This window comes from Cibotium barometz, chromosome 12 (assembly GCF_041138505.1).
Source record: "Cibotium barometz isolate CiBa-2024 chromosome 12, ASM4113850v1, whole genome shotgun sequence".
Lineage (NCBI taxonomy): Eukaryota > Viridiplantae > Streptophyta > Polypodiopsida > Cyatheales > Cibotiaceae > Cibotium > Cibotium barometz.
The window spans coordinates 15,039,407-15,063,520 of record NC_141057.1 but is presented as its reverse complement, the minus strand read 5'-3'; the positions used below and the strand labels follow the sequence as shown (position 1 = coordinate 15,063,520).

At 45.6% G+C, this 24,114-nt stretch overlaps 1 protein-coding gene across 2 annotated transcripts in view; it reads left to right on the top strand.

Annotated features, from left to right (window-relative positions):
* Window positions 1-19,248, top strand: part of LOC147633107 (VAN3-binding protein-like) — a 37,065-nt gene extending 17,817 nt beyond the window's left edge. For both annotated transcript variants that reach the window (XM_086806097.1, XM_086806098.1), the window contains one exon: window positions 18,414-19,248. In XM_086806097.1, coding sequence (XP_086662223.1) covers window positions 18,414-18,616 — 203 coding nt within the window. In that variant the 3' untranslated portion in view covers window positions 18,617-19,248. The remainder of the gene's footprint in view (window positions 1-18,413) is intronic.
* The last annotated feature ends 4,866 nt before the right edge of the window (window positions 19,249-24,114 follow it).

Here is a 24,114-nt window from a genome sequence, read left to right as displayed (position 1 = left end):
TTCTCAAAGTCACCTCACATCAAAGGGCTCTTGTACATATTTGCACTCACCATTATATATATATTTACTCACATATTTCACGGTGTGTGGTTTTGCTCTGATCTCTCGTACATCTTGTCCTTTCGTCCTTTTTCCCTCACAATCAGCCCCCCTAAGAAAAACTGAGGAACGAAGGGGCTGGACAGCAGCAAACAGTCCACCAAAACGCACTGGAAAGCATCCACTGGAAGGGGAGGGAAGCTGGGGAAGAAGAGGATCCGTTCAAGCCACTTGTCGGGCTGCACCACACGCAAACACAAAAATCAGACCAAACACCACCAGCCGTTGCAGAAAATGCTTGAAGAAGCAAAAAAACGCAGCCAACTAGGCTTGCACCTTGGCGCCTTGCGGTTAACGCAAGGGTGGGAGCACTGCTAGAAGAAAAACGCTGATGAAGAAGAGGCTCTTGATGAGGAAAACGCAGCCACCAAAAGAATGCTGCCCACCAATCACCAACTCAGCCACCCTCTAGGTTGCGCCTTGACTCTGCGAGGAAACCGAAGGGTAGGAGCACTAGGAGATGAAAAACACTGATGAAGTTGGGAGGAGGATCCAGTTGTTGGCCGACTGCATCAGCATGTGTGTACTGGAGCTGGCCGACTGTACTAGACTAGTCGGTGCTGGCCGACTGGCTGCATATGCTGGTCGTGGAGATTCAGGACCAGTCAGTTGCTTGTAGCACAAGCCGACTGGTATATGGGGCCATATAAATAGGCCCCCAGCCCCCCATTCCATGTTGTATCATACTCCGGGATCTTCTTGTGTATATAGAGCAGAGTTACACGCCTCTATCTCTCACACGCTTGTGCTATGATTTTCTACACTGCGTTTTGCTCTTGTGTTCCTGGATCTGGTCATCATCTTTGCTGCGTATTCTAACATGGTATCAGAGCCTAGGCTCTAGATAGTTCTTGGGATTTGTGTGAGCAAGAGGGGGACTGTTGTGTTGCTGATTGGTGGACCGTACGGGACTGTTCGGAAAGAGGAGAAGCAAGAGGACGGCGGGCTGATTTGCTGGACAGCCACTTGCAGGTATTAGTTCTTCTTTGTTCCCACCCACCCACCCTTTTCAGAGTACATCCCCGCAATGGCAGATCTATTTGAGATGGCCGAGAGGCATGTGAAGATCCCGACACTCCCCACGTTCCCGGTGGACCGTCAATTGGACGGGAACAACTACGACATATGGAAGGTTATGATGGAATCTGTTTTGGAGTCTTGCGACCTCGCAGATTTTGTCGTTGTTGGGGTTCCATGGCCAGAAGTAGAGGAAGGGGAGTTACCGTCGATCCGAAAGGACCGGGAGGCTCAGACACAGATGTAGGATCGTGTCAACGCCTGGGTCCGTTCGTTTATCTTTCTCAACTGCACACCGCAGGTAATCAATCATGTAAAGCATATGATGCTGGCTAGAGGTATCTGGCAGCATTTGGCCTCTCTTTACAACAGGGTATCACCCATGAAGAGGATTTTCTTGGAAGTACAGATTCGGGTTATGAACCCTGCAAAGTCGTCGACGATGCGGGAGCATATTAACAAGCTGCAGGCTCTTCAGCTTTACTCGTCTTTGATTACCAGTGGTGGCAGGCTGAGCACCATCACGTGGGAGGAGCTTGTGTCCATGGTCCTGGACCAGGAGGAACGATTCACGAACCCTCCTCACGGTGGAGGTTTGGAGGCCTTAACTAGCCAACGGTCGAAAGGCCGTACCACGGGCAAAGGGAAGGCTTCGTCGGAGAAGTCTTCTGAGAAGAAGTCCGTTACTGACCGCGAGAAACTAAAGGCAGAGAGGACCTGTAATGATTGTGGCGAGAACGGCCACTATTGGAGGCAGCGTCCCAAGCGGAAGACCGAGAAGGGTGAAGATTCCTCAGCAGCAATCATGAAGACTCCGGCTTTTGTGCACCTCGAGGTGGTAGACACCGATGTTTCATTTTCTTCAGGCAGGGAGGAGATTGGAGGATTCTCCACAACGGATGCTCGGGAGTGGATTCTAGACAGTGGTGCTTCCAGGCACATGACTCCTTCCTGTTCCGATTTACAGGATCTCTGCAAGTATTTTGGTCACATTCTTACTGGGGATACATCCACTATCCCAGTTAACAGTGAGGGCAGGATGGAGATAGTTCCCGATGGCAGAGGGGGGAAGCATTCTTCCCAGGTGTTGTATGTTCCGGCACTTGGTTTTCATCTGTTGTCAGTGCATCAGGTTTGCAAGACTGGCGTACGGGTGGAGTTTGATGAGCATTTTGTTGCTCTCCGGGACAAAGCAACAGGCCAAGTGGTTTGGGAAGGCGGAGTGGAGAATGGAGTTTACAAGCTTTCAGCACTCTCTCTCCCAGGTCCTCAGGTTTGTGATGAGTGGCAGTCTGTTAATGGCCACTTAAGTGTGGATACGCTCTGCAAGTGCAGGCTTTCCGGGACCAGATGGTGGATAGCTTGCCAGTAGATGGCAGGAACTCTCCGGTACTGATGTTGGTGGTTCTTGTGTTCGTCAGTCAGAGGAAACTGAACAGGTCACTTATGCTCTGATGTCTCGTCGTATTCGGGACAAAGAACCTCCAGTAGATGAGGATGTTCTTTCCACGAGGGCCTTTCGGAAAGCCAGGCAGGTGGCAGTTGATTACTTGCAGAAGGAGGTGGTTTCTCCAGGCTTTGTGGTTCCGGATTTAGAGGGGTGGTTGACAGGTTTCAGAAGGCCTTGCATGGTCTTCAGCAGGTTTCCAGGACTTGTTTTTGCACCGTAATAGGTGTTGATCCTTGTGAGCAATGTGATGCCTCTTTGACTCAGAAGCAGAATGGTTCATTGATCTGGTTGATGGACACGAGATTGGACGGGAGCTTACTGATGAGGCAGTTGAGCTCATGGTTGCGGATGACTCTTTGGGAGGCAGGATTGCGTTTCCTGTGGTTTCTGCGGCATGCAAAGGATCATGGACTCTTGTACACAGGAGGGGGATTGTTGGATGGAGTCCGACTCCACGGTTGGAGTGACTCGGTTTGGGGAGGAGATCCGGACATGAGGAGATCTACTTCAGGCCCAGGAGCAGTTTTACGAAGCAGTAAGAGGCAGTCATCTTTTGCCTTGTCGCGGACAGAGGCAGAGTACCGGGCTGTTTGTGATGCTGCTTGTGAGGTGGTGAGGATGCAGAGGTTGCATTGCAGGTTTTGGCTTCCACTGGAGGAACCCATGGTCATCCAGAGGCACTTTGTTCGTGAACAGATCGTTGCTAGAGTTCTGTTCGACGTAGGACAGTATGGTGGACCTCTTCACGAAGTCGCTATCTTAGGATTTGCTCAGGTGGCACCCCAGCTCCCTGTGGTTGGTTTCATAGCCAGGAGCTGAGAGGGGGTGTTAGAAGTCATCTCCTGTCTATTTTTATACACCAGGGCCTTTGTTGTGGGTGTGCCCGCCCTTATGAGGTGTTTTCTCATTTTTCCCCACTCTCCGTATTTTTTCCCATTTTTCTGTGGCTTGGGAGGCAGCCCTGAGTTGGGAGGAGGATCCAGTTGTTGGCCGACTGTATCAGCATGTGTGTACTGGAGCTGGCCGACTGTACTAGACAAGTCGTGGACCCTCAGTGCTGGCCGACTGGCTGCATATGCTGGTCGTGGAGATTCAGGACTAGTCGGCTGCCTGTAGCACAGGCCGACTGGTATATGGGGCCATATAAATAGGCCCCCAGCCCCCCATTCCATGTTGTATCATACTCTGGGATCTTCTTGTGTATATAGAGCAGAGCTACACGCCACACTCTTGTGCTGTGATTTTCTGCACTGCCTTTTGCTCTTGTGTTCCCAGATCTGGTCATCATCTCCGCTGCGTATTCTGACATATACATCACCATCTGCCTGCAGACTCTGCTGTACATCACCATGCTATACATCCTCATGCAATATAAATCCCTATGTAATACATCGTGCTGTGAAGTCATGTGTCAACATCCGCAGCTGTCCCACTAGAACGGGATCTCACGTTATCATGAGGTGGATTAGGAGTGGATGCATGTCTGTCAACCCATCTATAAACCCAAACAAACTAGTGAAAAGTGAGCAAAGCTTCCAGCTATGAGCACAAGGGACTGACGGCCTGTGAATTTCCTCACAGGAGAGAGAGAATCCAGTAAGCTGCCTGTAGGGTACTGTGTGTGTTTATGACTGGCCCCTGTGTATCAGGTTGAGAGAGAAGTTTTCCCCAAAACAGAAAAACAATCTGGTTGTGAATGCTCCCTACCCTGTGTGTGCTTCAAGGCTAGGCAAAATCACAACCTGTTTTTCTCGATTTGAGCCGTGAAAATGACACCAAGGGAAAAACAGCATTGGTTGCTCTTCTTAGCGCACTGAACATAGTAAACTAAGTGTGCCACTTCCTGCTGAGAAAAGAGCTACTGTAGATCTTCTGCTATTGATTGTTAGCCCAACTGATTTGAGGCTTCTAGCTGTTGATGTGCACTACTTCAAGATGCTGACCAGGGCTCGTGATGGAGCTTGTGTAGCTGCCTACACTCTTTATTGCCCATAGAGGAGGTGCAGAAACAGTTGCTTGGTAGAGCTGCTATAGATGCTATAGGTGCAAAAATAGTTGCTACTTGGAGCTGCTATAGATGCGTCAAACGCTACTACTGGGTCATTGAAATTGTTGATGTTGCACCGACTGTTGCACTTGGTTACTGCTCCATGAGCGCTTGGTCTTGGTGGGCTGTTTTCCTGCAAACCCGACTTTACCTAAACGAGAGAGAGGAGGCGGGCATGGGTTAATTATCATAATTATACACATAATTATAGAAGATTGAATTTTCAAACCACTTCAAAAAACTCTTGCAAAGACAGCCGGTGGCACACAATCAGCAGCCTTTCACGGTAATTCATATATAAGCACATTTTCTCTCTTTGGGTTAGGTGCTGTGTACAGTTGGGATTTCCATTTTTCAGCGCTTCAAAACCACATTGGGCGCACAAGCGTTTGCTTTTCTACGGTGGCTTTGCTGGAAGTGGAGCAGCTTGGCTACTCGGTTCTAAAGCAAGTAGTTAATTGATCGGGCCCAAAGTCGATTTTGGTGCCCTATTGCCCATATAAAAGAGAGCATAATAGTGGTGAGGTTGTCACATGGGCATCACTTGGGCAATGATAGGGGCGTTGGAAGGATATGTATTCCAGGTCGGTACTGCCTACTTGGCAGTGGTTTTACATACATAATAAAGCATACATTCACCTATGTTGGAAATAAGTGCACACTAGGTGTACTATTTCTCTAGTCTACATTTTGTCTAGTCTTAGTTTTTGTCTTGAGTCTTGAGTGTGTGCCATGTGGCACCTGCACATTTATCCCATAAACACTCTTGCTCATGGTCTTGTACTTGGCCCTATTTATTCAGGGGTCACATCATGGAAATATATCTCTCAGTGTTTGCTTCATCTCTCTTGCAGTCTTCTTCCATGTTCTAGTTTAGTATGATACCATGCTAGATTTCTAACATGGTATCAGAGCATGTAGATCCCCTCTCCTCTCCTCTCAGTCTGCTGCAGCCCTAGCTTCGTCATCTCCATCTTCTCCTTTCAGTTTACCTCTCCCCGCTATCCTTCTCCGGCATCTCCCTTCAGCCTCTGGCCGCACCTCTACATCTGCCCCGTCTCTTCACTCTTGCTGCTGCGGAGGATCATCATGGTGCTGCCGCTCCTGCTCAGTTCGGTCTGGACCTGTGCGCCACCTCTTCAACAGGCTGCACCCTCTTTTGCACTCTGCCCGCCTACCTCTTCAGATGCTGCACACTTCTGCCCCGCCATTGCTGCTGCGCGCACTTCTCCAGCTGCTAATACGGGCCTGTTCATGGCGAGGTGCTGCTCCTGCTCATGCGCAATCTCTGCCCCGCCATTCTGCCCGCGCTGCTTCTGTCTGCCCAGCCAATACTGCGCGCACCTCTCCAGCTTGCTGAAAATCTGCACGCTATCTTCTACAGCTGCTGCTCCTGGCCCCCGTCCTCTTCTACGCCATTATCTGCTCTCTCTGCCCACGAGCTCTGCCCCAAAATTCTGCACCTCTACTCTCTCCGGTCTCTCTGGGTATCGTGGTTTTGTACTTCATCTCTTTCTATTTGCAGAATTCTCTGTTTGCAGCAGTCTCTCACTGTTTGCAGCAGTCTCTCTCTCGGGTTACCCCTGAAAGGGTGGAAGACCTGAGGTAAAACCAAAATGGATTATCTTTCTATGCTGCAATATTTTCAGTTCTAGTTTATTCTTCAAAATTAATTTTCAGAACTACTCTCTATCTTGTACGGGATTAGACACTGCCAAGAATGGTAAGACCTTCCCATCTCTCACATATCTGTCTATGCTTTCATACTATCTACCACCATTGATCACCAATGATGTAGATAATGGGGTAATATCATGTTTATTTGTCTACATGGACTTATCTTGTTCCTATCCAAGAGGCACCCTTGCATTACCCACTCTAGCAGGAGGATTGCCCTTGAGGAGGGATTATCAATCAAGGTCCATCTCTCTGTCTATCTACAATCAGTCAGTCTCTCTGTCTATGTGTCTACCATGTGTGTCTATCCTGTCACATGTCTCTGACACTCTGTCTATCAGCCTATATGCCTCTCTTTTGTGGATTAGCTACCCACATTCTCTTGGCATTTCTGTCTATGTCCCCATTTATCTTCTATTTGTCAGACTCTCTTATGACTATCTGACAGTCTCTCTCTTTGTCTGTCTATGATCCACTTTTGTACCTACCCTTGTGGACCCATATGAGGATATCACTTGAGGAGGGTGTCTCAGGATCTTTGTCTGTCATGTCTTCTGTCTTGTCTCTCAGTCTATAGGTCTTTATGTCAGTCTTCTAGTCTTGTTTTTTGTCTTCCTCCTAGTGTCCACTTAAGGAGGGTGTTGGAAATAAGTGCACACTAGGTGTACTATTTCTCTAGTCTACATTTTGTCTAGTCTTAGTTTTTGTCTTGAGTCTTGAGTGTGTGCCATGTGGCACCTGCACATTTACCCCATAAACACTCTTGCTCATGGTCTTGTACTTGGCCCTATTTATTCAGGGGTCACATCATGGAAATATATCTCTCAGTGTTTGCTTCATCTCTCTTGCAGTCTTCTTCCATGTTCTAGTTTAGTATGATACCATGCTAGATTTCTAACAACCTATACATACTCACGCACCTACAACATACACAAATTCACATGTATACCCATGCACATATGGACATAAATGTTGAGAGTGCCTTCCAGGCTCATTGCTGGGAAGAAACCCTTTTGACTACCAGCTTACAAAGTAAAGCCTTAAACTGCACCTGCAAGTCAATGATGTTCAATCTGTTAGAATATGCAGCGGAGATGAAGACAAAATCTGAAAACTCAAGAGCAATTGCACTGCAGAAAAACACAGCAATAGAGAAGGAGAGAGAGAGGTGTGTAACTCTGCTATATATACACAAGAAAATCCCGGAAACTGAATACAACATGTGTGGGGGCAAGGGGCCATTTTTTATGGCCCCTATGATCCAGTCAGCCAGTAGCAAGGACAGCTGACAGCATCATAAGACAGCTGACTTGCTGAAAATCCCAGTCGGCCAGCTCCTGTCAGTTGGCCAGCACACATGTGAAGTCGGCCATCACCTAGATCAATCCCAGAACCACAGGATAGCCTCCCACACCTGGTAAAAATAGGGAAAAAATATGGAGAGAGGGAAAAAATGAGAAAACACCTAAATCGGGCGGGCACACCACAACAGAGGCCCTGGTGTAAACATACAGACAGGAGATGACTGCTAACACAATCCTCCCTCTTGTTTAGGCATCGTAACAACGGAAGCTTGGTGGAAGAATCAGTAACTTCAATGCTCAGAATTTAGCAATCGTTTGCAACGAAGATACCGCATGCGGCATAGCAGAAAGCTGTCATGGATGCCCCCACACTTGCCTATAAGCAAGGGATTTTGCTTCTCCCAAAAGACTAGAATCCGGATTGTGGGAAGGAACATCTGAAGCCGATGACGGCAAGGGTCCGGAGTCCAATCAACACTATGGAGAAAAGGAAGGATCCGGAATGGGTACATCAGGCGATACCAGAAGCAGTGATGAGGCTAAAAGTTTTGGAACCTGAGAGCCGAAGGGAAAAAGGTAGCAATAGAGCCAGAGCTCGAATCGGTAACTTCAATGCTCAGAATTCAGCAATTTTTCACGACGATAATAACGCACAAACCGAAGAAGATGTGCAGAAAAGAGAGAGAGAGAGAGAGAGAGAGAGAGAGAGAGAGAGAGAGAGAGAAATGAAATGATATATTAACATCTCTAAGAGGCCATGATGGCCTATGAGACCAAAATTGAGAGTATATCTGAAGTTGGTGTCTCATCAAAGAGAACAACCAAATGAAACTGAAAAGTACAATAAACTGACTATCTTACAGTTATAAGAACTGTAAGTAAGACTCCTAGATGATACCGAGTAGAAAATATTGGAAAATGTATATCAAGTAGATCCATGTATGCTGATCAGTTGAAGTGTTGCCCTCTCCTCAGATCAGATATCTCCGCCATGGGGCTGTCTAGAATGGAGAGGTCATAGCAGCAAGGTAGGCGCCTCTGATGCTGAGCAATAATGGCTGTGATCCGGCGATGGTGAGGATGTCGTGGTCGGGACCCTGGTGAGCATGGCCGACGAGCACGACATAAGACAACTTCTCTATCAATGGTGACTCCTTGGGAGCGTGGCTGGTGTCTTGATGGCCCGATGGACGAGGTATCAGGAGGTGTGTGGGCTGGGCTGTTGGTGCTGGTGCTGAAGAAATCTGGTAGGATCCTCTATCTAGGTGCATCATGGCTCAGTCTCCTCTCTGCCAAGAGGGTCTCTCTGTGTCTCCTGAACTGAAGTAGGAACAATCCCAGGCATCTTTGATCCTCAAACTCCATGACCTTGTGGAATGGCCCAAAACCCTCTCAGAAGAGGCAGTGATATCTCCCTTGGATCTCATAATAGAGTGTACATCGGCAAATGTAGTGCTTCTTGACTCTGCCTCCTGGTAGCATAGCTGACAAATGTGGTCATCGCCCTGTCTCAATCCGCAACTGGTGTGATGAGGTCCGGATCTGTCCAATGGCACAAGGTATCCCATGTGATAAGTGTACATCCATGTGCGTTGGGCGGGTGATAAAACTATCTGGTGAGGGGTGCAGAAAATGGCTCTTGTAATGAGCCATTTTCGTGCCTAAGGGCTCAAGGGGACTAGTCCATGTCCTCTCTGTGTCCACTTTGATGATATCCATCCTAATCATGCGGTTCTGCTCTGAGCGGGTGAGATCCAAAAGTGAACAATCCAAGCTAACTGGAAGGGTGGGAGTGCCTCTATCCGCAAACCATCCATGATCTCATCTGAGCATACGAGCAATGAGTATCTACATCCTTTGCCAATTGTATGGATGAGGTCAATGCCAATCGGGAGTACTTTGCTGAGGGAGCTCCCATAGCTGTTGTAAAAAGGTAACTGCCTAGAATAGGGCCTCGGTCACTACTCGTGCGGCACCCAACTTAGCCCGAACAATCTCATGTGGTACCGATGATTTGCTCCGAATCATGCGGACAATCATCATAATCAGTGGTCTCTCCATATGCCTCCATCCCTCATCCGTCCCTCTCTCAGATCTATGATCTATGTTGGGGCCCCAAATTGAAGCTCCATACAGGAGGGTCGGTGTGATAAGTGTAACAAATAGCCACAATTTGGTGCGCGGCTCCTGAAACTGTATGTGTGCACATTGCCTCTCAAGTGCCCCCAAGGCTGCATGCCCTCGAGCTAATCTAGTTGCTGCTGCCTCCTTCAGGGAGAAACGCGGTCCTCTGAAAGTAACTCCCAAATAGACATACGACCTGACGTACTCAACTGGCTTCCCTCGGAAAGTGAACTGATGCTCTGATCTCGTCACCCATGCGTGACACCATTACCTTGGTTTTCCCAAGGTTCACTGTCAAATCTCTATCCTCACAGAATGCTTGTAATGCATCCAAATGTCTTTGTAATCCCTCCAGAGAGTCTGAGATTAGAACAATATCATCTACATATAACAAGATGGGTATCAACACCCCTACCAGGCATGCCCCTGGGCCTCCCAATCTGTCTACATAATTGGAGACCACATCCATGTATAGTCCAAAGAGGGTGGGTGATAGCGGGCATCCGTGCTTCACCCCTATTGTGCTGGTCACCATATCGGATAGTCCGCCTAGAGCTCGGACTCTGCCTATCACAGACTCATACAAAGCATATATCCCCCACTGCATATCCGTAGGTACCTCAATGTCATGCAATATGTGCATAAGCTTGGCACGTGGTATGGTATCGAAGGCTTTGTGTAAGACCACAAAGCAACAGTATATCCTTTCTTATGTGCTTTTCCCTATTCAATAAGTGTCCGAAGTGTCAGTATGTGATCCAAGGTAGAAAATCCTCTCCTGAAGCTGGCCTGTCTCTATGCTCGGTGATCATGCCTCTCTGCCTAGCGGCTCAGCTCCGACTCCAATATAGAGCCATATAGTTTGGCCAAGTAATGACCAATCATGATCGTCTTGTAGTTGCCCGGTACCATGGGGTTCCCACTCTTAAAGAGTGGTACAATGGTATGCTCTGTCCAGCTTGCCGGGAAAGCACCATCCGCATAGTAAAAAAAGTGCTGCTAGCCAGTCTAGCTCCTAGTGGAGGGGGGGTTGGGGTCCTGGTGCATCATATAGCTCTCTAGCAGAAGCATGCCATGCCTTAGGTGCAGTAATCGGAGTACCAAGCTGTCTCTCCTGAAACATCTTCCATGCCCTCTTGTTGTCCTTCCCAGGAAGAGTTGGTACTCTAACTTAGCCAGGTAGGCTCGTTTCTTCCTCTGCACAAGGCGTCGAAAGATCATCCTAGCTGTCTATTTGTGTGTCCCAATGGCAATCTCACGCTGTAACTGTGCCTGTGTCTCACGACACTCATCATCATACCAACTGTTCTGTGGGGCAGAGAGAGAGAGAGGAGAAGAGGACACAATATTGGGTCCCAAATACCCTCTGTAGGGCCCCCACCGCGAATGGTGTATTTGCTTTATTAGCATGATGCAAATCAGTAAATAAAGACTGAATCTTGACCTGCAATGTTCACCTTGACTGGAGCACTCGCCTTGGCTGTCCTGGCCCCTAGAACATGCCAACTCTTTGTGAAGACTGAGATGGCAAACCTGAATTCAGGCTGGTATTTTTATACCCTCTCATGCTTCAAGTCGGCCAGCATAAACAAGTCAGCCAGTAGCAGTTTTTTCCACGACCAGGGAAAACAGCATTAAATGCTAGATATTCCATTGCTTTCACACCAAGTGCTGTCTGGCCACCCCAAGCATACCTGCTGGCTGCTGGGCAGCCTTTGGGCTGTCCCACAGTTGGCCAACAGGCTCTCTAGGGCCTGGGGCCTAGTCGGCTGATTGTCCAGAGACCTTAGGGCTGGCCGACAGCCCCTCCAGCCCAAGCCAAGGCTGCTGGTGGGCACAGTCTGGGGCCCTCCGATAGCCCCTTGGGGGTGGTTCCACACCTCCCCCATGCCCACAACAAGAGTTCTAAAGCTCTGCCCTGGGTAGCCTTATGGGCTGCTGGCCCCTTCTACATGCAATCCTACATGCTTCTACAGATGTCCGGCACTTGGTCTCGCAGATCAGATACTCAGATCACTTGACATCATTCTAGAGGGAGACTCACAGTATGGAGTGGCACTGCTTCATGTGCAAGGCAATGCACACCTGACCTTGAACTCATAGAGTGGGATCTTGGCTCACTGGTCCCGGACATGGCTCACATGGGACTAGTTTTCCAGTCCAGGTCCTGCACCTTCTTGTACAGATATGTCTACATGGCATCCAAGTGCGGGATGCACATGACATCCCCTTTTGCTTAACTTGACGGAAGCTCCATAGCCTCCAAATTGTCCGTAAATAAAGCCGGATAGTCCCTCGGTCGTGAAACTTTGTGAGGAACTGTCTTTGTCTTTGGCCTAAGCCATGCTTGAAGCAGTGCAAAAGGATCTGTTCTAGAACCATCACTTCAGCTTCGTCAACTATATCTGGTTCCGCTTCGTCTTTCACTTCTGAAGGAATTGGACTTGCATACGGTTTTAGCCAACTGACATGGAACACATCATGCATAGTCCAGCTCGGAGGTAGCTTCAACTTCATTGAAGCGTTGTTAATCTTTCTCTGGATGGGAAAAGGTCCGGAGCTCCCGAATGATAGCTTCGGGCATCACTTGTGCATCTGTATCAGTCTTTGCTTCATGATCCGAAGATAAACCCAATCTCCTTTCGAGAACTTCGCATCCCTTCGGTCTTTGTTGGCCTGTCGAGTGTAGGCCTCCTGTGCTTTAGTCAACCTGTCCTTCACTGATTCCAAAATCTCTTGGTAAGACTTCGTTATTCTGTTCGCTTCAGGTACTGAAGACAAGGTTCTGGTCAATAGCGATTGGAATGGTCTTCCAAATGCTGCTTCATATGGAGTGTTGCCAATAGCTGAAGAAAAGGAATCATTCAAGACAGCTTGAACTAAAGGCAAATATGATTCCCATTTACCTTGTTGATCGTGGACATAACTCTTCAGCACATCAAAGGCCAACTGGTTGTAGATTTCTGTCTGGCCATCAGTCTGTGGGTGAAATGCACTGGAAAAATTCAATTTAGTACCAAAGTTGTTAAACAATGTCCTCCAAAAATGACTGGTAAACTTGGCATCTTGGTCTGACACTATGGTCCTAGGGATCCCGCCAATTGGGTACCAATGCCGAATGAACAGATGGGCAACATCTTCGGCAGCCACATTGGCCCTGCGTGGGATAAGCATAACGAATTTGCTAAATCTATCAACAATAGTCAAGCATTGAGTATTATGCTTACCCGGACTGGGAGGCAGATTCGTGACAAAGTCCATCGATATATCTTGAAAAGGTCCTTTGGGAATTGGCAAAAGGCTGTAACAACCCATCTTCTTTCCACGAGGAGCTTTCACTTTCTGACAAATGTCACACTATTGCACATGTGCAAACACATCTCGCCTCATTCTTGGCCAATAATATTGTCTTCCTAACTTCTCCAGAGTCGAATTCATGCCCCGATGACCACCAGTGATGGCATCATGGGCATCATGGAGAAGAGTTGCCTTGAACGACTTCATGACACAAAGTTAGCCTTTGTAGAAAAGCCAACCATTGTGTATCAATAAGTGGCATGGTCCTGTGGCATCCAATGCCTATTCCCACTGTGTATCGAATTCCTCGGAATCCGTGTACGTATGCTTCATGTCATCTAGTCCCGTACCATCGAGGTCGAGTCTAGTTGTCTGAATCAAAGTCACTTGTCCCTTCTTGCTCAAAGCATTGGCCACTGGGTTGGCCTTTCTTGGAAGGTACTCGATTATACCATCAAATTGCTGGAAGATTTGACTCCAGCGGTGTTGACGGTCACTCCACTGTGCACTTGGCATTGTCTGAATCCACTGTAATGCCTGATGGTCATTGCGAAAGTGTAGAAAGCGAGAGGACAATGAAACCAGCAAAACACTCAAAAAGGAGATAAGTAACCAAAACCAACCAACTACAAGATAGACTCATAAAGCGCAAAAAAACACTCTCTCAGCTGCCCAGAAGTTACATAAAAAGGAGCTGGAGAGAGAAGGTAAGATGATTGCTGACTTTCAGGACTGGGCAAGGTAACGCAGGAGCAGAGGTAAGGATGGAGCTCGAGGGCAGGCAACAAGTAGCATGGCAAAGCTAGGAAGCCATTGTGAAACAGGCACACGTGTAGTTGATAAGTCCGGCATACCATACCAAAGAGAAAGGATGTGATGCACCCTCCTTTTGGCCAACAATCCAAGGATTTATAAGGCAGCATACTGAGGTGCCTCAGCAATAGTGTAATGCCCCTTGCTTGCTTTTGGCCAACAATCCAAAGGTTTATAAGGCAGCATACTCAGGTGTCTCAGCAATAGCAGCAAAGCATATTCCAAGTATATCCATATATTCCAAGTACTAGCCCTGTTTGGTGAGCTTGTGCATTTGGTCTTTCCCCATATCTGTGGTGTCATTTGCTCATCTGGCAACATCTCTATGTCTTATATTTGACCAATGGCTTTGTTCTTGATGGTACTTCTTCAGGGCCTGTCAGATGTGTTAGATAAAATAGACGCATACTTACCTCCTGCAAAAACTAGAGAGAAGCTATGCATCATTCATGTCTACTGGGTATTCCAAGTATTAGCCAAGTAGTCTAGAGCCTAGTGGACCATCACATGCCATAAATCCAAGCATTGTCCACACATCAAAAATAGCACACAGAGTCAAAGAAATTCAAACATACATGAATATGCAGTGCACAAGTAAAGATCCTCTTGTTCATGGATTGTCCTATCTGGTGTCATTGGAAACCGGTGTTATTCTCAAGGCCATCTGGTCACTAGGACTGCCCGAGAGTTATCAATAGTCATTTGGGCCATATGGTCGCATTAACCGCCCAACTACGAAATCCAATACAATCATTTGGGCTATCTAGTTGCAATGACCTCTTGACTGTGAAGTCCAATATAGTCACCTAGGCTATTTGGTCGCAATGACCGCCTAACTGTTCATCAATACTCATCTGGGCTATCTGGTCGGAACGAACGCCTGACTATGAAGTCCAAGATATCTGGCACAAAAGCCTGTCCAATGGGTCATTTGGCATCGTTGCCACCCAAATACGGGTCTTGCTCCTTGGGCTATCTGGCATCGTTTCCACCCAAACTAGAACATGTCCAAGTAACCATTGTATAAGCAAGATAATGATCAATTCCATTCCAATATATATACAATGAAGAGGGCTAGAGGTACAATCCCTCCCTCTTGAACCACTTCCTCATAAGCTTGAAGTATATCTGCATAGTCCTTGAAGTACTCTTCTAGTATCCATTTCACATCCAATAGTGAATAGTTCTCATAGAATAAAACACAATCTGTTTTGGCTCTTCCACCCCTACTGGATCCTCCAATACAGGCTCCTCTAGGGGTAATCCTATGTAAGGTATCCATAAATTGACATGGAGGGCATTTTGTATCCTCCAATGATCTGAAAGGTCCAACCGATGACATACATGGTTGATCTTCTTGGTAAAGGTCCATATATCATTATTCCCATATCTTGACTTTGGTAATCCATAGATAAAATCCATAACAATACCCTCCCATAGAACATTCAATGGGTGCAGCAATCCTGTTGGCTTTTGTCGATTAAACTTGATCTTCTAACAAACCAAACATTCTTGAACATAAAACTCGATGTCCTCTCTCATGCTAGGCCAATAAAAAGCTCTCCAAAGCTTAAGTTGTAAACGATTTGCCTCTATGCCCCATTTAAAGTAGAGCATGGCATTGTTTCATCACTTTTGGCCTCAAATCCTTTGTTACACAAAATCTCAATGCTTCAAAGGGTTCTATTTCAGCTTTGGTCCATAAAGATCCCACGGCTTGTCAAAACTTGCAATGAACTAGCATCCACTGCCAACCTCTAGACGATCTTCCTGGCATGATGTCAATCTGATGATCTTCCTCTCTGTTTGGCTTCTTGCTCTGGTAGGTTGGGACAATTTACAGCCATATGTCCCTTCTTTCCACATTGGAAACACTTACTTCCCTTCTTTGGAGTACTCCTCACGTTGCTTGAGGGACAATCTTCTTCAAAAGAGTGGAGGTTTGTCCCCACTCATATCCTTCTTCTCTTGAGACTCGGCTCTTGATGGGGATCGGTCTTTAAACTTCTTTTGAGGTGGATCCCGATTGTCGTTCTTTGTCGTGCCGTCCATCCAAGGCATGTATAGAGCCTCGGCTTGCAAAGCTTTGTCTTGAGCCTTCTCCAAAGTTTTCGGACTAGCCATATAAACTGCTTGCATAAGCTTTAGTTGTAATCCATTCACAAACTTTCGCATTTCCATTAGCGGTGGAGTAGGAGTATATGAAGTAAACTTCAAAGAAACTACTGAAAAGTTGTTAAGGTAAGATGCCACATTCTCACCAACTTTCTGCTTTACCTCATCCCACTCTTTCTGCACATCTGCTTCAAAATTTGCGGGTAGAAGCTTCTTGTTGAACATAACCTCGAAGTCGGGCCATGCCTTTGGCTCGGTCCCTTCTTGTACCACTTTTAGCCACCAATTCAAGGTGGCATCCTTCAAATGCATGTGAACCATTCGAAGTTTGGACTTTTCAGAAACGTCCTCACCTCCAAAAGTGTCATTGAATTGTTTGAGAAAAGATAAGTTTTTTGAGTGTCCCACTTTCCATAAAAAGCATCGAACTTCACGCTCCTCTCTCCCGGCTTGAAGTCCACTTTGCTGGTAGATATAGGCTCCCTAGCCTTCCTTTCTTTTGCTTGTCCTGATGAAGCGGCATCTGAGATAGCAGGCCTATGAGTAGCCTCCTTGTCTCCTCCACGAGAAACAGACCTTGTGGCTCTAGATCCTTCCGCAATGGTTACTCCTTTGGCACAAAGATAGGCTTTGGCAGCTTCAACTCCTTTGGCTTCGGCGGCTCTATCTTTGATGAAATCTTCAAACATTTGAGCCCTTCATTTGTCTTGCTCCCTCTTGGTTCTCCAAGCTAGGAATTCCTCATCCTGTAGGAAACGTCTGAATTGCTAAAAATCATGGTACTCTTCTGATGACATGGCTGCGGTCTCATGAGTGATGGATCAACGACCTAGACTACAGCACTCAAGTGCACATGCGCAGCAGGGCAGCGTGCTAGCGTGACTAGTACAGACAGGCTACAGGCGGCGGAAGTGGCAGTTGATGGTGGAAGTAGCAGTTGATGGCGGCTGCAATAGTAGGACCATATAGGTCAAGTATTCAGGAATACGACCAGCAGCCGGTGATGATGGTGTTGATAAGGATGATGATGATCTACTTGCACACTTCCACGATCTTGAGGATGACGATGAAGAAGATGACCTTCAAGCTTTGATGATAGCTACCACCCTTCAATGATGATGTTACATGCTTCTTTTTTACCTTAGGGAAGCCTTGCTTTTTGTAAAAAAGCTTAGCCAGGCTGTTGCTTTTACCTTTTTGCCTTTGCTTTTCCCTTTTGCTTTTTATGATAAAATATTACTCATCTTTTGTCAAAGTTCTTTTGTTTTGCTTTTCTGAATTTAGGTCCTTGCTTTTTGAAAAAGCGGCTTTGAGCTTTTTGGTCCAGCTCAGTCTCCTCTTGCTACTAGTGTTGCTCCTGGCTCGCGGTCAAGGCTCGCGGTCAACCCAGTTTGACTTTTTTCTTTTCTTTGCTTTTTGACCAAGACTAGTGCTTTTTCTTGAGCAAACCTTATGTTCCCTGTCCCCATGCCTTCTTCCACCTGTCTGGTGTCCGGGCAAGGGTTTCATCATGTGAATAGAGTTAGGAGGGCCAAATAGTTACAATATCCAGAAGCAAACATCTTTGAGCAATGACAAGTACAATAGGCTCTTCTCCCCTGCCCTCAAAAAGAAGATATGGGCCAGACTGAATCAACCATGCAATAGCACTCCAAGTAATGGATCACTCCTCAATCTACCCAAGAGCTGGGCTATAGATAAAAAATATCCTCTATGATCCTCTGCACTCCCATAAGCAATGATACATTGTGTCGGATGGAGCTAGGCATCTAGGAGAAGAGAGGTCCACGACAAAAATAGATCTCCACTGGTTGGTGGGCAACCTACTGTGTGAAACAGCCAGAAGAAGTATCTGGCTCTCCTCTACGACTGCCAGAGTTTCTCCCACCACTGTACGAATATCATAGAGGGACCTTGGTGAGTGGGAATGGACTGATGTGACTAACCCGATTTCTTTGGCTACACTGCCTAATGCCAGTTTGCTCATGCTTAGACACACCCACAGAGTTCCCACTCTTAGGCCTCACTGGGAGGCATATGACATTACACCCCCCATTCAGAGGAGATTCTGGGAGAGACTGGAGATCTATTTTTGAGGTTTGTGGTTCACCATTTTATAAGCAGGAGTAGCTCATACATGCTAGGAAAAACTTACTGAGTCTAAAACCTGGACTCAACTCACATTCTGGAAGGAGCTAAGATTTGATTTTCTCAGTTGGGGTTGCGAATGATTTAAAGTGAATAGTACAAACCCAAGTTGTGCCTAGTGCATAAAATTGCTTACCTGCAGATGAAGGTATAAAGTGTGGAAGCTTGTTGTAAGATGATTAATGAGATAAGGCAAAATGGGTCTTCTTTTATGGTGAATTGGGGGATGATGCTGGCAGCTTGTTGTCTCTTGGTGTAATTAAAAAAGAGGCAAGGTGTGCTAATTTAAAAAAAAACCTTTTTTTTAAAATTTGGCAAGCAGGTTTGGTTCTAGATGTTGACAGTAACATCCCTTCTTGGCCGGAAAGAGATACTCAAGGTAATGGAGAGAGAAGATGGTATTTTGGTATAAAGACAGACCATGGAGTGATGGAACTAGAGTGTAAAAATGAGACTGACCACCGGCTATGGACAGAAGGCATATCACGCTTGCTTTCTCTGTCACAACACCAAAAGCAGACATAAGGCATATTCTGCTTGATATTGCATATCCTTCCATGCTTGCGATGCTATGAGTAGCTCGAAATCGTGGGAAACCTTTGAGGGTTTTCTGTTTTACAATACACCAACAGAATGCTGTGGCAGTTTATACACTGTTGGCATGTGCCATGGTTATGTATGCTGGTGGAATCTACTTAGAACCGAATTCTATCCTAAGTTATTACTTCATTCAAGACGGCAACTTTGGCCATGGCAACATACAAGACCCATCCAATACATGCACAACAGAGAGATAGGTAAGTTGAAGGCAATGCTCACACAGAGAGAACTTGGATATGTAGGTGAATATTGAAAAGACAGATCACACAAAGAGAACTTGGATATGTAGGTGAATGTTGAAAAAAGAACACTCTTTGGCTGCTGTATATTAAATTAAATCTCACTGCAAAGTCAAAAGACACAAAGCTTTGATGATGTGCTTTGCTCAGAGCCTTGAACTCACATACTACCTTTCCATTAGACATTCATAATTCATTTTAATTGTGAGTTTTTTTTTGGTTGGTAAGCCCTTGCATGAGGCTATTGTAGCCCCCTGTGTGTGTCGCGTGTGCACATGCAGTGTCAGAAAAAAAAAAACGTCCTTTAGTGTAATTCTCATGGCAAAACTGATTGTAATTTTGAAGATTCAAAATCTGAAATTTTAGTTATTTCACATTATTTTAACCGGTTGAGCTTGAAGGCAGTGTCAGAAAAAAAACATCCTTTAGTGTAATTTTTAGGGCTTAAAAAAAACGGTTATAATTTTGCCTAACTTTAAATTTAAAGATTCCAAATTTTGAAGTTTTAGTTATAAAACTGATTAATCTATGCATTTTTTTGAATAAAAACTGGTTGGACTTGAAGGTTAGGAAAAAAGTTTATTTGTGACATTGCTCGAAGGTCATCCATGCTTCTTCTCACTGGTTTGGAAAAAAAGTTTATTTCTGACACTGCGCGCGCGTACGTGTGTGTTTTTAACATATTTCAATAAATAGAAGTATGACTACTAATGGCTGTCATCAAATTTCAAGGTCGTTTTTGTAAAATGTCTTTTTGGAACTTTTGGAGGACAGGTGGTGCTCGAATTTCAGGGAAATTTTCGTTATCGATTTGCAGAATCGTAGCTTTTTTCTTTGCCAACGTTAGGATGTCGAATAGATTAGCTTTTTGATTTATGGAGGGAGAAAAGGAGGAAGTAAAGGAAATAGGAAAACAATTTAAAGGATCTGTGCATATATATTGACAAAATTCGTTCTGTGCATATATTAATTCGTGCGCACGCACGCACGCTAAAGCTAAGGTTGCTGACTCACAAATCTTGAACGTCATAAAAATTTTTTATATATTTCATTGCAATGTATTACAGCAAAAAAAAACTATATTTCATTGCAATATATTACAAGGTTGTCAGCCACGCACTTGGAAGACATTTATTTCTTACACACTCATTTTATTTATTGACACCATCATCTTGCATAGACGCAACAACTACATGAAGGCCTAGTCACCGAGATCGTGTTGTGGAGGCACACTTGTGAAATCATCACCTTCGATTGACGGCTCTCAGAAAATTCTGCAGCTTTCTCCTTGGACGAATTTATGTAGGGCTCATTTGGATCTACATGTGGGCTTTCTTCAATGAGTATTGGATTGGCCTCATCACCTTTTTGGTTGGGTTGCAAGTTCATCATTTTGCTCCTCCAACAATCCCTCTTCTTGCTCTGGCTCCTCGTGTTTCTCTTCAGATGTCCTCAGAAAGTACCTTGCGGATTCATCTTCTATATAGTGATCTCGAAAGAAAACTTTTCTTATGTCCGAGATGTCAATAAACTCTGGAGTCTTTAGACATTTCCAAACGGCGCGAGCTCTGTCAAAATCCATATTGTTACAAGCTTTTGGGATTATCCACTGTGCACTTTGAAAAAACTTCTCACTTCTCATCATTTTGAGCAGGGTAACTCCACGTGTTATTGACCACTTGTTGAGAATATAATTCTCCATGTGTATGAAAGCACTCAAACATATTCACTGGCGTCATCATTTTGAGCAGGGTAACTCCACGTGTTATTGACCACTTGTTGAGAATATAATTCTCCATGTGTATGAAAGCACTCAAACATATTCACTGGCGTCATCTTTTTGAAAAATCCGCCAATATTTTCGGGTTCCAGATGGATATATACAGTTATGGGAGAAGGTGAGGGTAGCACTTACACCGTTTGGTGATATTCCTCAGTTAGAGGATCAGGAACCTTGGTTAGATTGGGTATTTAGAAAGCCTCAGGACTTGTCGAACGTATGACAAATCAAGTGTACCATATGATGGTAGAAGATAAGCGTTGGATCACAGAGAAGGCTAACTGCATCGTCGGTGGTCCGTGTTATTTGCCATATCGCCTTGGAGAAGTGTCTGATCCTGCTACATGGTTGTTAGCTTTTGCTCGGAGCTCTCTGGATATCACCTCATTGTGTGTGCTCGATGCTGTCGAGGCCGTCATGGTCATGTCGTCTGCATGTTCTTTTGACATGGGTGGTGTGTGTTGTTCACCATGCCCACTTGGCGAAGCGTTTGATGCTGCTAGATGGCCGTCGGCTTTCGTTTGGAGCTCTCTGGATATGCAGTCGTGTGTATGGTCGATGTTGTGGCTTGCCAATTTTTGTATGGAATACACTATGCATGGTTTTCTTCTGGGCTCTTCGTGAATTTTATGTTTATGATGTGGTTTCTTTCCCTCGACTGTCAGTGCCTCGCTCTTATGTTGCTATCTTTGGGGGGCAGCTGTCCATTTCACTACCATATATATAGAACTGTTGATCGTTGGTTTGCATGCCATTTTCACCATGTCAGAGTCCTCTCCTTCTGTAGTTGCATGCTAGTGTACTCGTAGAAGAGTGAAGTCTGTTCCTGCATGTGTGGTTACGTCCCTCCTTGGTTTACCTCACAGACCTCCTGTGAGTGTTGTCGTGTCGATGCTTGTAAATCCTGCAGGTGTGCCTTGTAGAAGCGTGGTATTTGAATCTAAGAGAAAATCCCTCCTCACATCCTCATGCCTCCAGAAGGTCTGGCTAGTTTGGAGAATCTAAAGGGAGTCAAGCGACGAGCTCATTCTTCAAGTAATATGTTTCATGTTGTTTTTATAGAATTTGTTCTTGTTTATGCTAATTGATATTTGTTGATTGTAGGCAACTCTAAGACCTCCTGCACTATGAAGAAGAAGAAGAAGAAGGTAGATAACTAGTTGGTTTCATGTCCTTCTCATGCGCCTGATGTAGCGACTGCATGTTCAACTCTCCAAGTCGGGCTAATCTCAAGATGCTAGAGGTATTTATCACCATTGGGATTGGCAAACTATGACGTGGATATGTCTTTATGGGATAACCTTGTGGAGTTTGTCCGGCATGAGTGTACACAAGCGCTCTTTTCCCTGGAAAGAGGTGGTACCCTTCACCATTTTCACTTTTAAATGGTTGCTCATATAGTGTCTACATCCAGCATTGCTATCTGAAAGTCTGTGAAGCAATACTTGATGTGGAATGTCAACAAACCCCTAGGGGAAATTGTGATGTGTTGCATGCTATGTCAAATTAAAATGCACACGTTTGAGTGCACGGTGGGGTACTGTCATAAGATTCACTTTTGATTTCATGCTCATATTGTTTCTGCGCAGAAGAGATGTCCAGAGGTAGAACCTTGTATGCACAATTTGGCTAGGGTGACCTCAAGAACCGAGTATGTCCAATAAGCGGCCTCTATGTGACAACAAAGCATCCAGAATTCTCACTAGTCCCAATTGAGCCATTCTATTGAATTTTGGCCGCTCAACAAGTTTGTCAAGCCACTCCAAAAGTCGTGAAGTAGCCAACACCTCACTTGCCATAGAATTCAACTGCAACTTCCATTTAGTGTGTGCCAACACCTCCTTTCATGAGATAATCAAATGAGAAAGGAGAGGTGAAGCCACCACTCGAACCTGTTGGGAACCATTCACTACATCCCACCATGTACCATCAATCCTGGTATTACCATGCACAAGTGCAACCTTCTGTGCACTTTTGCCGCACAGGTCGTAGCTGGGGACTTGCCGGACACCGTATGCGAGCCACAAATGGCTGCAAGCATACAACCAGGAAGGCAAGCTCAAAACAGAATGCAAAAGGTGTGTCACTCACCGCTTAACTGCCGCCTTGAAGGATTCCCGCGTGGCAGCCGTGAAGGAGGAGCCGCCGTCGCCGCTCTACCGCCTCACCGCCGCTGCCGTGCCGCTACACAGTGTGCTCGATCGCTCTCTCACTCTCTCTCTCTCTCTCTCACACACACACACGCAGGAGAAGGAAACCAAAGAGATAAGGCAAGAGCACTCTTGTATTCACAACACATGAGAATAAGGATTTTAGGGTTACATTTGACTCTTATAGGTGACTTGGCCGTTCACACTTGGGCGCCCATACATGGCCGGCCGACCCTAACCCTTATCCTACTGATATCCAAGGTGCGCCTCTCATCGGCGATCACCCAATCCCTTCATCCTTAACATATGGTGCCGACAAGCCCGGCCCATGACTCAGAATATTTAAATTAATGACGTAAAATATAGTACGTCACAATGTCCGCCACCATGGGTTAACATGCCCCCCTTCCTGATGTAGATTCCGTCCTCGGAAGCTATGGTATGGTAAGCTCGAGAGGGTTGTTGTGGTAGACCGTCTGCAAAACAGGGAAGTAGAGTGAATGTATGCTGGAATTCAAAAGATATAAACTGATAAATTTAAGCATGTGAGACCACAATGGATGTTGCTATGAGAACTTAGTTTAAGGGTCACATGAGTGAGCTAGTGTAGTAAATTAATAGGAGTTTAAAATTATTGAAAGGAATTCAAGAGTTAGCAAGGTGTCAAAGGTTAATCAAGGTTTATAACTGGCCTAAGTCAAGGAAAATAACCAAGCTTAATAAATAAACAGATGACCACACTGTGTCTACTCTAAGAACAAGTTAATACCACGCGTCTAGGGACACAAGAAACATCAGAGTTACAGGAGCCTTTTGCTTTTTTTTTTTTTTTAAATGCACGTGACAATTTTTACATACAATGGCGACCTTCCTAAGGCAAGACTAACATCGATCCTGGTACCATGTTTAACACAAGGTATTATCCAGGAATCTATTAGCTCACTTTAGGCAAGGCTACCCCCTACCAACCAAGGCATCGGTCTGGAGTAGAATACTCCTCGCCTACCAAGTATCAATAAGGCGATAGGCCAACATTAAAGCACATCATAGACTTGTATTGCCATTTATTGTAGGCTTTTTTTTTAAAATCTATTTCTTTTGATCTTTGCTCCTGAATTATAATTTGTCTTGTATCCTTTCGACAAAGGGGTAATAGCTATGTCCTAGAGGTCAACACACACATGGCCAAGTGTCAAACATTAAGATGGTTTGACCCTAGACCTAAGACAATCGTATTCCAAGGTTAACTAAAGA